The sequence below is a fragment of the Pinus tabuliformis genome, chromosome X, assembly GCF_031772625.1.
Source record: "Pinus tabuliformis cultivar Carrire ecotype Pingquan chromosome X, CPIR1, whole genome shotgun sequence".
NCBI lineage: Eukaryota > Viridiplantae > Streptophyta > Pinopsida > Pinales > Pinaceae > Pinus > Pinus tabuliformis.
Window position 1 is genome coordinate 1,172,298,967 of NC_142308.1, and position 17,662 is coordinate 1,172,316,628.

Below are 17,662 nucleotides of genomic sequence, written 5' to 3' on the forward strand. Positions count from 1 at the left end.
TACCCCCTCTAAATTTGAACAATAACCTCTTATGAATAAGTACATATTCTTAAGCTCTATAAAGTTTATAAAAAATGTGAAAATGGATAGGGAACTGCATTTGGCAGAGGTCCTTCTTAAACTAAAGAACCAAATACTCTCCCCACAAACAACAACATATGAAAGAAGCCTCTAACTAGGATAACAAGACCAATTTCCTAAACCAAAACCATAACATTGTAATAATAATACTAAAGAGTATTAGAAATTTAACAAACTTACAAATAGTGTTGGTGTAAATGCATTCCATAACACCACAATGGAATCTTAGTGTCGGCCCTCCCACCAACCATTGCTCTTACCAACCACATTTACACTCATGGGCATTTGAACTATGCAAAGAATCCAATCAACTGTAATGGAAGAACATTGGAAATCTCGACCAAGGGGTCTTAGGCCTTCACAAGCATAACACAATTGGGGATGCAACGTAAGAAATATCCCATGAGTAGGTTGTAATGAAGTCTTTAGAAAACAATAAGGAAACTCTTAGTCTTTAGAAAACAATAAGGCAACTCTAACAATGTTAGGGATAAATTTCTAGTTTAATGTTTTATATAGTCATAATAATAAAAATATGTGATTGCATGGGATAATTAGCTCCCTATTTAATGCCTCAGATGGCAGCTAAGTGAGAATTCTTCACTCCTTCCTCTTTATATATATGCTCCAACACTCCATTAAAGTGAATATGGATAATTATTTTAATTTATATGATAAAATGGATATTAATTTATAACTATTATTTATATTTATATATTTCACAATTAGATATTTAAAAATAATTTTATTTCTAATTATATCAGTTAAATTTATTAAGTTTTTATATGTTTATTGATTATATGTTTTGTATGAATCATTATTATTTAAGTTTATTTTACAATGATATGTATTGTGAAAAATTGTTTTAATTTTATTAATAAAAACAAGATTACAATATAACAAATTGAGTTCAATCAATTTATTATTACTGCTACTTTTACTTGTTATTAATTTTTAATTGTGTTGACATTATGTTTTATTATTTTTATTTATTTGATACTCCATTTTATTGTTACTATAATATCTATTCAATAGTGTATTATAAAATATTTTATGGTCACTAACCTTTTTTGAATGCAAAACTTGTAGAAAGGTTTTTATTTAGAGACATTTGATTCCTCCAAACAATTGGAACTCTAAAGTTTAAATAAATCTATATTAATTTTTAATAATATTATTTATATTTATATAAATTTCACATTTGAATATATATTAAATCTTGATAATACAAAACATTCTTATTTTTAATTTTTTAAACCTTAATAATAAAATTTCACATGTTTTTAAATACCCAAGAACTTTTTCTACTATGTTTTATAGTTTTTTTAATTTAATTTTTTAATACAATATGAATAACATTTTTTTATTTGAAAACAATTTTGGAAGAAATCGCATTGATAAATTTAAGCCTACACATTTCAAACCAAAATAACATTGTGTCATTTTACAAATACTATATCTCTTCCAAACTATTGTTTTATTTATAAATATTATATCTCCTCCAAACTAAACACAGAACACAGAGATATTAAAAAATTTAATTAAAAATAATACAAAGATTAAATTGCTTTTCAAAACTAATATGTATATCTCCTCCAAACTAAACACACAACTTTAAAAAAAATTAATTAAAAATAATATCACAAATATTAAAAAATTAATTAAAAATAATATTAAGGTTAAATTGTTTTCAGAACTAATTAGTGAAGGGATTTACTTTATAATAGTAATAATATATAGCTTATTTTTAAATTAATTTTTACAATTAAAATAAATAAATAAATAATTTTATATATATATATATATATATATATATATAGATATATTTATATATTTTGAAATAAATATAATTGAAAACAACGTCATGAAAAACATTTTTTTTTTTAAATATGAATTTTATTAATAAAATATAAAAAAAATAGCAACCTATAATTCATTTTTAATAAAAGCTTGGCATAATAATAATAAAATTTAAGAGCCATATATTAAAAGTATTAAAAGTTATATCCTATTAAAAGTTTTGATACACCATGTCTATGCTCTTAACAACATTTATCCATACTTCTAATAACATCTATGCAGAATCTTTTATCTTTTACTTTTTACTTGACAAGGAAGAAAAGTTGAATTGCTTTTTAAAACCAAAAAGTGAAGTGATCAACTCATTCCCAGTCCAAGTAAAAAAGTTGAATTGCTTTTTAAAACCAATTAGTGAAGCGATCAACTCATTCCCAGTCCAAATAAAAAAGTTGAATTTCTTTTTAAAACCAATTAGTGAAGTGATCAACTCATTCCCAGTCTAAGGGTTTGTGTATAGGCCTTGCACCTTTTACAAGCAACGTACCAATAGGTTATAACCATTGAGATGCATCTCTCCCATTCAAACATATTTATCAATTCATTGCAATTTTATATTATTCACAACAACATAGGAAAAAATTCATAACACTTCAATAACTTTTTGGCTCACCTCACATAAGATTTTGGCTCACCATTTCTTACCTGGTATTAAAATTATAGGATAACAATAATATATCCCTAATTCTTAAAAGTTGTGAAAAATGAGATATCATTTCCTGAAACCCAATGTAAATATTTTGCACTGATCCCTGATTCAAGGCCCTTCTACATTTTGCACTGATCCCTGATTCAAGGCCCTTCTCTTTCATATGGATAGGTGCTCACAAAAATTAAATTCATAATGTGCCCAGAATATTGTTGTTTGCATTGTCTTCTAAAACCATTTTGAATTATGAGTGATTTATAATTTTGCAAAGTTGATGAGAACAGAGAACTGCTACTATCATTTAAAAGACATCAAAAGTTGTAGAGGTGAAAGGAAGGAAAAAGTACAATATTTAATGATTAAAGTTACAGTTGAATTCATTTGAATTTGAAGCCTTGGGCATGCTCGACTCTCGTATAGGCCATACTACAAGAAGAAAATCAAGCCTAATATTTTACAGTATTCATTTCCTTCCAAATTTTATCACCTCATTGGTATAATAGCCTGATAATCACAATCAAAATTTGAGCAAGCCAGTATTTCCAAAATACCACACTTGCTAGCAAACAAATTTACCATAACATCTTCAACCAGGTTGTTTTGCCAACTGCTTTTAACAAATTTAGCATAAAATCTGCAACCAGGTTGCATTCATGGAAGTCTAGTCTCTTAAGGCACAAGAAGAGTGATAATAAGAGACAACCATAGAAACAAAGGCAGCGCGAGCACAGAAGTGCAGGATTTCTTTTCTGGCCCTCCACTCACATCAGCAACTTCTTGCCTAGACCTTGAAAAACACAACAAAATACCGAACACATTATTTTGCACCATAAAACCAGTTGTTCTTGGGTTGCAAAATATATTGTCATGCATGCAGAATTACAGGAGCCATTCCAGTGAAGTACTCTGTACCTTGACAGAGAACGCTAAATGGTTTATATCAGTAAAACTTGAGCGCGGGAATTTACCTGAATGCGTAGAAGCAGCCAGGATAACCTGCGTGGCCAGTGACAAAAGCACAAGCATTTTAGAAGAAGCCTGCAAAAAAATCAACTGCTCAAACAACAAACAAACTATACAATAAATTGAACATACATTCCATTTTTTTTACATTGGAGTTGCAGATTGGGGAAGGATGAATATTAATATTATTAGGCTTACTTGGGATGACATCTATTAGCACTGCAGCACCCTAGAAATCACAGGACCCCGGTGCCTTCATGTTTTTTTTATAATACCTGTTGAATGAAAATGAGGCATGGGCGAATAAAGTATTGGGCGCATAGCAAGACCCACCGGGTTGTATAGGGCCACAATCTGCATAACCAGGGCCACAAGCCCAATCCAGAGCTGCTTGCAAAATAATGGGGTCAGTACCGTATCTTGCAACACACCATGTGTTATCTTCTTCTTTGCTCTGACCCCCGACTTCTGTTAAATTTTGCCCATAAAAATGAGTCCTATTGGAGTTTAAAATACCCAAATGTTGGACTTCACTGAAGCGATCAAAAGCAAGTACCCCGGAGGGGATTCCAATGAGGGACATTATGAAAAGAAGCCACCAGGCTGGGAGGTCAGCAAGCACCATAAGAGCTAGGATAGGGGACGATCGGAATTATGGCTAGTATATGGGTGGAAAATGTTGACTCAGGAATTTACAGAAGTAAATACACTGAGCCAAACTGGTAAGAGTAATTATGGTAGAACTCCAATCCCCTGTTCACACCCCTGTTGATAAATCTGAGACTCACAGAGGCCAAATACAATGCATGAGAATTGTTATTGGAATCAGCTATGGTAGTTTGATGATGCCGGGAGGCATGCACGCCTTCCCATCTTCCAGAGCAACAGCCTGTCATGCAATACATAAACCCAGAATCCTAATATCCCAATGGCAACGCTAAAATCAGTTTTCTCACCAGTAGAGGCAATGATAGCCAGAACCACCGCAATTGCGATCAGCACCGACCTTGTTCGGAAGCTCATGTTGAGCAAAGAAACTACGCCTTCCCATATTCCAGAGAAATAGCCTGTCATGTGATACATAAACCCAGAATCCCAATATCCCAATGGCAATGCTAAAATGAGTTTTCTCCCCAGCAGAGGCAACGATAGCCAGAACCACCACAATAGCGATTAGCACCAAACTCGTTCGGAAGCTCATGCTGAGCAAAGAAACTATAACCGACCAAAGCTTCTTTCAATTTCTACAAAATATGGTAGCGCAGATTCATATTCAAAATTCCAATTTGGAGCGCCATTATATAATTCAAAATTTGGTCGCAATTAATATCAGATGGTAGATAGCATATGATACACGACATGCCATGATACACATGCCACTCGTTTCAATGGGCATCAATACAAACAACGACATGGATGATGGCATCATGCATATCTCAATCACTATGGAATCGGAATCTGTTAGCCGGAGAACAGAGTCGATGTCAGAACCCGTGTCCCAAGACTGTCCTTAGAGTCTCTTAAGAGAGAATTAATGTATCAATAGAGTTGGAAATAGCTCTTGCCCCAAACTGAGACGTGACGTAAGTGCTCAATTTTGTGCTTTGTTCCCAACGGAATTGATGCTTCGTGCTTCATGGAAAGCAAGGGTTAGCTCCACCAGCTTCGTGGAAAGCAGGGGTTAAATGTGAAGGGCGCCCTTACCCATGGAAATTTTTTAAGGAGTACCTAGCGTAGGAATTTCCCAGTTTCCATTTCCGCTCAGAAATATTTTTGGCTCTAGTCGATAATCCTCCAAACCATGACACTGATGTGCCTGTCAGAATCCGTCATAATCAGAATTCGGCGGGTCACATCCCTCTCTATCCAGCGGGCTACTCCGCTCATTAATGTAGCAATGAGGTTTGTGGGTTCGCGATTTATGATTTGAATTCAAAACTTGGCGAAAAATAGAACCGCACCCCTGCTTCTCTAGCACTCATCAACCTCAAGAACTGCTCAAGCTCCATGTGTCTCCAACACTGCTCAAGCCCCCCGCGCCTCCATAACTACTGAACTGTAAGTCCTTTCGAGCGCCTCATCTCCATGAAACCTGCGTTCTCTGTGATGTTGAAAAATTGATTACCCCCGACATGAAGAACAATATTTCCTGGGCTGATATATGCGCCAGTGGTGTACCAGTCTACTCTGCCTTCCCCCATTGAAAGCCCCTTCTCCACTGTAGCCGCTACTTCATCTTCTTTCTTCACATCGCAGAAGATAAACTGAGATCCATTGCCCAATTCCTCTGCTAGATTCTGGGCGTCTTGCACGTCTGCTATCAGAACCCGGGCGCCATGCGCCGCAAAGAGGCGAGTTGTGGTCTCTCCAATGCCATTAGTTGCGCCAATTATGATTGCCATCTTGCCTTCCAGCCTGATCAGAACTAAACCTAGTCTGATGTGAAATCAAAACTAAACCCAATTTGAACTGCAAATAAATTTTGCTAAAACCCAATTTATGCACCTAGAAGTTGCAAAGCTGAAATCAAAACCGCTCACAATCAAAAAACTACCTTTTGGCTGTGGGAGAAGGAATCGTAGATATACTCCTGAAGCATAATTTATGAGATGTTAGATATGCCCTAATGCTTGATGATGGTGGTGCTTTCAGCCTTCTTATGCCTTGCACAAGTAGCCTGTCAATGAAATGTAATTGATCACTTCTAAAACACTCACATTGAAGATTTGGTTTTTCATAACAACAAAGACTTGCATGAGTTTACATTACCTTTCAGCACCGGGCCTGGACATTGTCTGACGGCTTACAAATAGATCAAATCAAATAAATACATGCACAGACAGAAGATACAGAGAACCAAATGTACATATGTAAGATATAGAACAAAGAAAGCTTAAGGAATTAGTTTAAATTGTTATGAATGTTATTAGTATATGGTTGGTTTCTTGTGTCTGGTTAAAATCTGAGCACCAAATTGATGAATTTCTAGGGAACATAGAATATGCTATTCTATCTAGAGTTGAAATAGGCCAATTGTTGCCATACATTATTCTTCTTCTCTTTTTCAAATGAAAATTCTCAAAATGGCTTTTCCACGTACTGTCAATTGAATTCTTGGTACATCAGTGGAAGTAAAGTAGAAATACTAATAACATACCATTAAACTAATCCCTCTACAGAATTTATCTACCATAACACATAAGCTACTTTTTAATATGGTTGTCATCTAGCCCTTGCTCTTTAATGACTTCAACAAGCAATTTATTTGTTGTATTGAAGAAAAATCCCAATGCGATTTTTATGTGGTCTGGAAGGTCATCTATCAATCAAAGAACCCATCTGAAAATGGCACAAATAGTAACAAAAATGAGAATATTCAAGATGCATAATAGGCACATCATATATATAATTGGAATATACTGGGAAATTAGGAATAAATCAATTGGAAATATGCACAAAGTCTGTATAATTTCAATTTACCGTCTCGTTGAATTAAAGAGTTGCTTTTGCCAAATCAGGATCATTGTCCAATTGCACACAGATACACAATTGTGACAACTTCAAAGCTGGTCCAGCCATCACAATTGTACATCACAACACATCATTTGTAGTTTGTTTTATGGTGCATCTACAAGCTGCAACAATAGTCAGTGCACAACAATTCTGGAAGCAAATCAATTATTTACACACAACACAAAGGTTCATTAGCATTTGGTTATGTCAATAATGTTACAAGAAAGCTAGCAATTGACAAAATCAGAGTTTAGAGCCCAGTGTCCAAAATTTAGTTTTGAGGTTAAGAACAAAATTTGATGGGCATTGAACCAATCTTGTTCTTCCATTGAACCTAGAGTAATGTCCCAGAAATGTAAAAGTCAGAAAGCTGAGATGCTATGCTGATAAAAATGCTTCCTTATTAAATTTGAAAATTTAGTAAATTGAACAAATAATTATTCAATGCTTATGCAGGGAAAAGAAACTAAGTTTCAGGGATGACCTGTATGAATTGAAACAAATTGAACCTTAGATGTATGCTCTAGTGCCAACCATTTTGTGGGAATAGCATCCTCTTTGGCAGGCATGAAAAGCCTCTTATGAATGGCACTATCCCAGCTTGCCAGACACAAGGCTAAATCATGCATCACATCATGTTGATTAAAGAAAAGCTCACTAGCACAATCAAATGAGATGGCTAGATTCCTGATACATCAAAACTTGTATTAACCAAAGGTAGTGATCTGAAAAACACCTTTATCTTTACCAGCTAACACATTGATTTATCTTACCTTCTTGATTTCTAATTATTTTTTTAGAACATACTTTGATGGGAAATTCTTTTGCCTCGGTTGATTTAGAAAAGATAAGAATCCTAATTCAGATAACATAAGGATAAATTCGTTCATGAAATCTTCAAGCATTGCTAACAGGCAATGCACCAGCATTTTGATGGCTTTATGGCCATGTGATTTTGATACTCCTGATTGGGAACAATCTCCTACAATTTCAATCATCTCTTTACCACTCACAAAAGATCCAGCAAATTCATCTGTCCAGCAAGAGAATTCAGAGTTCATAAAAAATATGAATTCTCCAAAGTTTGTTTTCTTGTATTGAAAAATTATTTGAATCAGACTTGGAGAACACAACTTATGAAACAGTGAAAAAAGCCCAAAATGATTGACAACAACAAATATCATTTGCTTCAAGGGCTTCCTGCAAAGTAAATTTTTAAGAAATTTTATGTCATCAATTTTGACACCAATCTGAATGTTTCTAATGCATTTATTTGATGATGTTGTTGTAGATAAGCATAGTAATGGGCAAGAAAGTGGCACTAGAATATGAGTCCTTGAGACCTAGGTTTCATTTGTAAGTGTATTGTAAGAAGGGGGCAGATCCATCCAATGGTCTGAGCTAGAGAGAGCTCCATTTAGTAGGTTATTTAAGGGTATCCATGACAACCACAGTGTACAACCACCACCATTATTTACTATCAATTTTCCCCAAATAGGAGACGAAAATTCAGCCAACCAAACTTTGATTGTCCCTGGGATCACAAATTGAGAATCAAGGATAGCTTGTAAAAATAAGCACCCAGGAAGAGGTAAAAGGACCTTCAATTTTGTATTATTTAATTGTCCAAGTGGAACAAGAAGGTTGATGTTGTTACTCCCAACAAAATCTTGTGTCATTCCAATAATTGTGCTAGCAAGACTCTGCTCATCGTGATGGTAAGAAGAATGCTCTAAGACATAACCCAAGAATTGAGCCACCTTCACTTGCGTAACAAAATTTCTTTTGAAAGAACAAAACAATATTTTCCTTTGTCCTGGTTTCAAACCATCAACCATGGATGGGATGGAGCTTTGCAAACCATTCTTGGAAAATAGGAACAGTTCCTGGTTTACAAAGTTTTTGCACTTGATAAGCTTGTCATTCTTTTCCAAATAAGTTCCCAACCTGAAATTTCAGCCAGTTTATGGTCCATCCTGATGCTAATCAATCCAAAAAAAATATCCATGATTCATACTTAGGCATGGTATAGAAAGACAATACCTACCCATATTTATGGGTTGCCTTGACAATAGGAGTAATGAATTCAACAAGAAATGAGGGAGTATTGAGTAGGGATGGCTAGAAAGAGTGTATGAAGTTGATCAACAATCCTTTGATGTGTGAACCATCATGATCTTGATCTTCCATAATCATAAGATGGCCATATCTCAGAGATTTGATACTGCCATATTCCTTTTCATGATGTCGAGAAAGGATTTGATTGATATGTTGAATCTGAGCATTTTCCATGACTTGTTTATTACTAGTTTCCCTTACATTCAACAACTTACCTCTGGAAGAAAACACACCATAATGGTTTTGACCAACAACAGCCAACCCTGCCATCGCAAGGGCCTTAGCTGACTCTCTCTTTGTTAAAATCAGAGTACATTTCTTAGAATTCCTGCTCCCTGTATCATTTGCATCATCAAGCTTATACCACTGGTTTGAGAGAGATGGCCTAATAAATGCATAGCAATGCCCATCCAGAATACCCTTGTGGGCCAATGTACTGTGAAGAATGTGCAATTTACATACACTTTTGTCTACATCTGAAGGAAGATATTTTCCATGAATTTTCCCATTTGTTACCTTCCCGGAGTAGGAAATAGCCAATAGGTTCATTGTCTTTTCCATAAGCATCACAGACAACACTAGTAGAGATTGGGATGCTAGAACTGTTCAATATGTGGGGCCCATCATTTTTACCAGCCAACTTTAGAGAGTTTTCACTGCTTGGTACAACAAGTTGTTGCCTTATGGTGTCCCCTTCCTTGATAAGACCATCCTGTTCTCTGAAATTTAGCCAACTTCATTCACCTTTATTGGTAATACAGTTACTTTCAACACTACTAACACTAGCTATGCTTTCCTCTTTAGGATTTTCCTTCTTTTAAGGAGGATACAACCATGTCCATGCTTTTTCCTCTGCTTTAGTTTCTCTTGTACTTTGTTTAGCAGTCTTGGACTTGTCTACTATCTTAAGAGAAGATGAGAAAGGGTATTTCAGGAGTCACTAGTTAGCGTTGCTAAAGCTTATCAAAGCCATGGAAAATCATACTCAAGCATGTATTATTGGAAGTATCTTCTGAGCTAGAATCAATTTTTTTCCCTAAATTATCACAACGGACAAAGAAATTAGTTAGGAACTTCAGCCTCTTTCTTAGCCTCTTCAGCCTCAGAGGCCAGTTGTTGCAGAGCTAGTGAGAGACTAGAAGAAGCACCTTTTTCCTTTGCTTTTGTTGCTGCCATTTTCGATCTGCTTTTTATGAAGTTCAACATTCAGAGATGTTGTTTCTGCTTCCAAATCACACCTTTCTAAAAATTACTTGCCACTCCATGATGCATGGTGACTTGAGACAACAAGCACAACCTCAAGACAAAATTGGCAGGAACCACATTCCTAGCCAAATATACTGAATGAATTAAATTTCCTAACAAGACAAGAAGACATGCACTATGATAAAGCTATAGCCTCATTGTCACACATATATAAACAGACTCATAATGCTAATTGGCACCATTTCAAGCATGAATATTTTGATTTTTTATTTCTTTGGCCCCTGTTGTTTTATTTAGATTCATAATGTTGTTGGGATTTATGGCTACTAATATACAAAGAAGTAACATTTTTTGAATGAATGTTCCATATGAAACACCATCAAATTCAGGTGACATTTGAAAGGCATGAAAGGAAAGAAGAATGGAATGGTTTATGATTATTCAATTAATTAGCAGTTAGTGGAATAGATTAGGAATAGATAACTGATTTTTTCAATTATATATCATTGAAAAACATGTTGAGTATTAAGAAATAGATAATTGACTACTTGTTTAACATGAATTTATTATTATCTTATTTTCTAGGTCTTCGAAGTGTAAAAAATGGTGCAAAAGTGGTGTTTATGCATTGAAGTGTCTTGCTTTCCAAATCCAGGTCGAGCAGTTGTTAAATTTGTCCTTTACAATATGGAAACAAATAATTTATTTCATGGAAACAGAGAATTTCCTAGAATGGCGACAAACAATGAGGCATACTACTTTACCCTTGTTGAAGGGCTAAAAGAGGCAAAACAACATGATGTCAATGATATTGAAGTCTTCACCAACTTGGAGCTAATATGTAATCAAATGAAAGGCTTCTATCGGGTTTGAAAAGACAATTTAAACTCTTTTATAAGGAATTAATAAATTGGATTTTTCAATTTTAATATTTTACCATCACTCACTCTGCAAACATTGAAAAGATGTCCAATGATATAATGCCCAAAGCATTGTTAAGCACATATATAGATGTCAAATATGACATAGGATCATTGTCCACTGCAACCGAAATCATTGATCACCATCAATATAGATCCCTAGTATGCGAATGGGTTGTTGTTATCATTTTTCTTGGGTCTATCATAGCATGGTTCTTTCACTAAAGAAGAACCTGTTAATGTTTTATTTTTCCCCAACTTGCAACGTTTGCGGTTTTTTCTATGGGAGACAAATTTATGGACAAATGTAATATATTCCATGTATATGGATAAATGTATTTTGAGAAAAGTAATCGTTCATGGTTTTGTGATTATCATTAATACATTATGGTGTTGTCTAATTGAGTTTTATGTGTAGGATTTAACCCCGTACAGAAATTACCTGCATTCGAATTCTAAAACACAGAAAATAAACAATGCGAGAGCATAACACATAAAACACATATACACAAAGATTTTCCCCTGGATCCCAAAACCGGGACTACCAACTTGATTTTTCATTATATTCCTTTCAATGTTACAATACATATTTATACATGCCGAGGCATCCAATACCATGGACTAAAAAACCATTGCATCCAAAACCATGGACCGAAAAACCATCGCATCCAAAACCATGGACCGAAAACCATCACATCCAAAACCATGTGTGAAAAATCATGCAAAAAACCATAGGTAGGTCCGCCCAACCTAATATAGGGTCCAAAAACAAAATTTTCGAGGCACTACCTCGGACCCCATAGAGTTGGGTTACCTGCACCCCTCAAACCCCCTGTGACCCCCCCGCTACGCAATCGGCGCAATGAAGGAGGGGCTCTGCCCCCCCTCTAATCCCCTAGTTAACTATGTGGGCTAGTCATGGAAAGAATATAACACAACCCAACATTCTCCCACTTGTTGTTTTCTTTCCACAGGGGGCCACAAGAGAGCTTAGTCATTTATCCAGCCCTGCAATGCCCATTGTTTCTCTACACCAAGAGAACTTCTCAGAGCTCACAGATTTTGTCAATGCATCTGTAATATTCTTCAAAGTGTCCACCTTTACCAGCAACACCTTTTTGTCTTCTATCATATCCCTCACAAAGTGATACTGAACATCAATGTGCTTTGTCTTTGAATGATATGCAGGGTTCTTTGCCAAGAAAATTGCACTTTGGATGTCACAGTCTATCCTTATAGCTTCCTGTACTAACCCCATACTTGAACACAATCTCTGCAACCAAACTGCTTCCTTGCTTGCATGAGTGGCTACCATGTATTCTGCCTATGTAGTTGATAGTGCCACTACAGATTGTTTCTTACTCATCCAACTGACTGCACCTCCAAATAGGTTAAACACATACCCACTTGTAGATCTTCTTTGATCGAGATCTCCAGCCTAGTCTGCATCAACAAAACCACGAATATCCAACGCTATGTCCAATCCTTGTCTTCCTTGGTAGCACAAACCATAATCACTAATGCCATGCAAATACCTGAAAACCCACTTCACTGCTGTCCAATGCTCCTTTCCTAGTTTTGACATAAACCTGCTCAATACTCCCACTGCATGCGCAATGTCTAGTCTAGTACAGACCATCGCATACATCATGCTACCAACTACACTTGCATATGGAACACGGGACATGTCCTCTTCCTCTTCTTATGTCTTGGGACACTGTTCAGTAGATAACCTCACACCTACAGGAATAGGAACCTTCACCAGTTTACTATCTTGCATATTAAACCTCTGCAATATTGTCTCGACATACTTCCGAGACCAACGATTCTAGCCTTCTTATCATCCCCCAAGAAGACATCACCACCATCATATTTCTGATATTCGCAGAACCACTCTCTATGGGGAGTGAAGTGAAAGGATGCACCTGAGTCAATCAAACATGCCTCATGATCTACATGTGTACTTGAAGAAGCCAAGTACACATCCCCACCTTCATCTGAGGTGGTTTTCACCTCTGCAGAAGGAGAATCATCAGTTCCCTTTCCTTTATCGGGAGCTTTAGATTTACAGTACCTTTTGTAGTGCCCTTCCTTTCCGCATTTCTAGCACACCGCCCTTACAGGTTTTCCTGGAGATTTAGATCTACCTCTAGATTTAGATCTCCCACTCGATGACTTATTTTTGTTTCTGTTCTGGGACCGTCCTCATATAAATAAGGCATCACCATCCTGGCTCTCCATATTTTTCCGTCTCATCTCCTCCATCACCAAGGATGAGACTATTTCATCAAACTGCAAGGCAGTTGCATTGCTACCTATTGCAATAACCAGACTATCCCATGAACCTGGTAGAGAACACAACAAACTAATGCACTTATCTTCATCTAAAATTTTAATATCAACAGATAATAACTGACTTACCACAGTATTAAATGTGTTCATATGCTCTGTCACCAAGTCTCCATCTTTTATCCTCAAGTTATACAGCTTTTTCCGCAGGAACAGTTTATTCACTAGAAACTTAGATTGGTACAAATTCCCTAACTTGTCCCACAAAGCCTTAGTCGTAGCTTCCCCTGATACATTCAGCAATACTGAATCTGAGACACACAATTGCATTGTGCTCTTTTCCTTCTGATCTAACTTCTTCCATTCTTCATCGGGCAGTCTCGTTGGTTTAGTACCCGAAACTACTACGATCCACTGATCTTTATCCACCAACAGGTCCTCCATCTTGAGTTTCCACAACTCAAAAATCTGATTGGTGAGCACCAGTATTGCAGCAATAATGCTACAACTCCTGGGCTGCCTACTTTACTCTTATCAACCTGGTAGTTCATAACAAACTTGGAAGCGACGGTGATGTATGCACAAGTACTAGTTCTTACTGTAGGCTATCACTTGGTCAGTCGGCGCAAGGTCACTAGGAGCTCAAGCCAATTTCTATGGATTCCAGAAGAAGCTCTCTATGTGATGAAAGGAGAGAAATACTATTCTACTGATACTACTCTAACTGCAGAAAGGAGAAAGACTGAAATGTAAAGCAAAACTAGTAAACCCAAATTAACCAACTAATCCAACTTTTGCAGAAAGCACTGTAAAAATCATGAAAAGAATTCCATTACCTACTCAAGGAAGTAAACAACATCTAACTAAGCTATTTCTGGAAGTAAATGAGAAAAAAAACATCTTTTTTTATTTTTATGTATTTTTATGTGAATTTGACATGCATGTAATTTATTGTTTGTGAATGTGGCAGCGGATAGGTGGCGTTGGAGGGCAGTTTTGGTACTTGAGAGGATGTAGGATTGTGTGGATGGGTCCTAGGAGGTCTCAGGTGGCCTTCTGGAGGATTTTCCCACACTCGGCCTTCAAAAGAAAGCCTACAAGAAAATCTATAGGAGGACACAGGAAATCTATAGGAGGAAAAACAACATTCTACAAGAGGCCTACAGGAGGAGTCCGAGAGCAGTTTTGGCTGTTTTGAGGGTGTAACAGTGGGTGGAAAAGGTGGATGAAGGTTGGAATGGATTTTTAGGGCACCTAGGGTCTACCAAAAATCATTAGGAGAGAGAAATATGATTGGATTTGCTCAAGGAGAGAGGAAGAAATTCTATGGAAAATGCAGGAAACTAAGGCAGAATTGAGGGGAGACTTGGGCGACCTGTAGGGCATGGATCAGATGGAGGATGTGATGGCTGATAGGCTGACCTACTGCTAGAAGATATCTGTTGCATAAACAACTGACAATCAACCAATGAGATTAAGCAAGCAGTGAAATAAGTGCATCTAGAAAAACATAGTTTTGCATCAAACTAGTCTAAACTATGATCTATGGAAGGAAATGTTGAGAAATGCTGCAAGAAAGAAGACTCTTGTAAATAAATAAATGAGCATGATGGAGAAGTTCTGAAGCAAAGCAAGACTAGACCATTAACCAACTAAAAAGCTGCAAACACTAGAAGTCCTATGAATGAGGAAAATCTGTGTTTTTGGGGTAGCAAAAGGGTCTTTGCCTCAAATCATGGTCCCCTAGGGAGGAAGAGAGGCCAAGGCACTATTGCTAGCCTTTTGAATCTTTCCTTTATCACTGCTTAACCTGCTATAGAAAGCACAAATGGAAGCAAACTACTAAATCATCAAAATCAACTTATTCTTAACCATAAAAGAAATACATCTAACAGCAACCTAATCTATAATTGAACTAAAAAATACAAATACAAGTAAAGAGGAGGTTGGCTACTTGGATTGGGCCCTAACCCAAGAGCTTCAGCCCTCTGAGGTAACTCAGTGCTAACTCAAAAAGGATTCCATCTTTATTTCAAAACAATAACAAGATTACATGAAACTGTCACAAAAATAATAAGCTCGAAGTTGAGTAGAGTTTACATAAGCAAAAGTACAATAAAAATCCAACAAAAATCTGACCCTAGTGAGGCCATAGGCCTCTCTACTTATACAATTGAAGCTACCAATAGCTTCCTAAAAATCAGGGAGGCTTGGCCCCCAAAACTTGAGATGATCATTAGTCATCCTCCACTTGCTCGGCTGCCTTCTAATGCATGAATGAAGGGGAATTCGAAGTGAGGAGTAATAAATGAGGGGGATTCCCTCCTATAAGTCCTCTCCTTTGTCCACTTTGAGTTATTTCTGCCATTTGTCCACTCGATCTCTGACTTTGACCCCAAAATTCATCAATAATTTGCATTAAATACATGTTAGACCACATAGCATCATAACTAACTCAAGTCACTCTATAAGCATAAATATAATCAGAAAATCATACAATAAGCTAAGAGAATGGTTGATTTGACTAGGTTGTTATCACCAAAATAGGGGTTTACATTGTTCCTAGTCATGGTCTTAGATAAGTGTCAAGTCACCCTATGTTTTAATGGGTAGGTGATAGGTTAGGAGTCTCAAAGTTTTCATTTTTCATATCCAAATAAAGTCTAACATCCTTTTTCCATGTTTCATAAGTCTTACATTCTTTTTAGAAACTCATAGCTTAAGCCATTTTGAAAATTTTTGGAATTAGCCCCGAAACCACGTTTTCGTAGCGCAAACAGTGTAAAATGTCTATTTTGTGCTACGAAAATGCTACTCTTTTCGTAGCGCTTTTCCCTACACGCTACGAAAGCAGGAATTCGTAGAACAGTCTTGTCAAACATCAATCCGTTAGCATTCCATTAAAATTTTCATTATTAGGTGTCAGCTAGGAGTCAGTCCTTAAGCATGTCGCCATCCAAACTCATCATTTCGAATTTAGGGCTCCTTATGAAAGATATTTTCAAATTCGAAAGGGTTGGCTAGTCTCATCATTTTAGTTTGCATGCAAACCCTCAAACAGAATTGTTTTCGAACAGTAAGCTTTGGTAATCTTCCACCAAGGTTTTCCTCATCCATAATTCAGGCGAGGCTGACCACCATTGGCAAGCGAGGCTGATCAACAGTATTTCAAGTGAGGCCAGTTTTGTTATAGGAATTCAGAAGGAAAGATGACAGAGGAGAAGAAACGTCATAGGTCTGGCCATTGTTTAAGAACAAAGCCTGAAAGCACCGAGGTCATAGTCAGAGACAAATCAGTTGTAGAAGCTTTCAAGAAAGCAGGATGTTGGAAGTTTTGTAAGAAATTGCAGGGAGGACATACTCAGGTGACAAAGGAGTTTGCACTCCATTTCATTGGCTCAAGCACAAAGGTTGGAATGCTGAACTTGCAAATTTCTCTAGAGGTCATAGCTTTGGTGACAGAAATTCCTAGGGGCCAAGATACATGGTTCAAAAACTTCAGATTCGACATGGAGCCATGTAAGGTGTTTCTAAAGCCAGAGTTTGTAGAAATCGACTTAACCAAGGCAGTTCCCAGAGACTACATCAAGGACAGTGATGCCAATTTGCTCTTCAACATTCAATGTTATTTTACTTGTGAAGGCAGATATTAAAAGGCTTATTCATATCATTTCAAACTTCTGTTACTTTTTAATGGTATGATTTCTTTATACTTGCCCTACTTCTTATTTTGAAGTGTAGCTAAGATGGCAGATAAAGTATAGTTGAAATCTCAAGGATGTGAAACTTCCCTGTTTCATCATGGTCTAATTAAACTAATAGTTCTACATGAACTCAAAAGGATCAACAAAGAATGGTCTCCGTTTTTATTTTTATGTGACTTTGGAGCAGAAAAACAAGGTGTAGACATTAGCCCTAGGGTTAAAGGAACTCCATCAGCAGAAACCAACAAGTCTGTAATGTCCAAAGCAAAAAGGTATGTTAAGTTGAAACCTAGGAAGCAGGTGAAAGAGCAAGTAAGCAAAGCACCAGTAGTCATTCTTGAAACTCCCAAATATACAAAGGA

General features: G+C 36.4%; 1 protein-coding gene and 1 pseudogene across 1 annotated transcript; both read right to left on the reverse strand.

Annotated features, from left to right (window-relative positions):
* Positions 1–3,256: 3,256 nt before the first annotated feature.
* Positions 3,257–4,175, reverse strand: LOC149144095 (glucan endo-1,3-beta-glucosidase 1-like; annotated as a pseudogene).
* A 1,423-nt stretch (positions 4,176–5,598) lies between these two features.
* Positions 5,599–5,952, reverse strand: LOC149144096 (sex determination protein tasselseed-2-like). Its single transcript, XM_089452029.1, has one exon. The coding sequence runs from the start codon at positions 5,950–5,952 to the stop codon at positions 5,599–5,601; it is 354 nt and encodes a 117-aa protein (XP_089308155.1).
* Positions 5,953–17,662: the final 11,710 nt, after the last annotated feature.

Coding starts and splice junctions, on each gene's coding strand:
- LOC149144096 (XM_089452029.1), bottom strand. CDS start 5,952: ATGGCAATCATAATTGGCGCAACTAATGGCATTGGAGAGACCACAACT.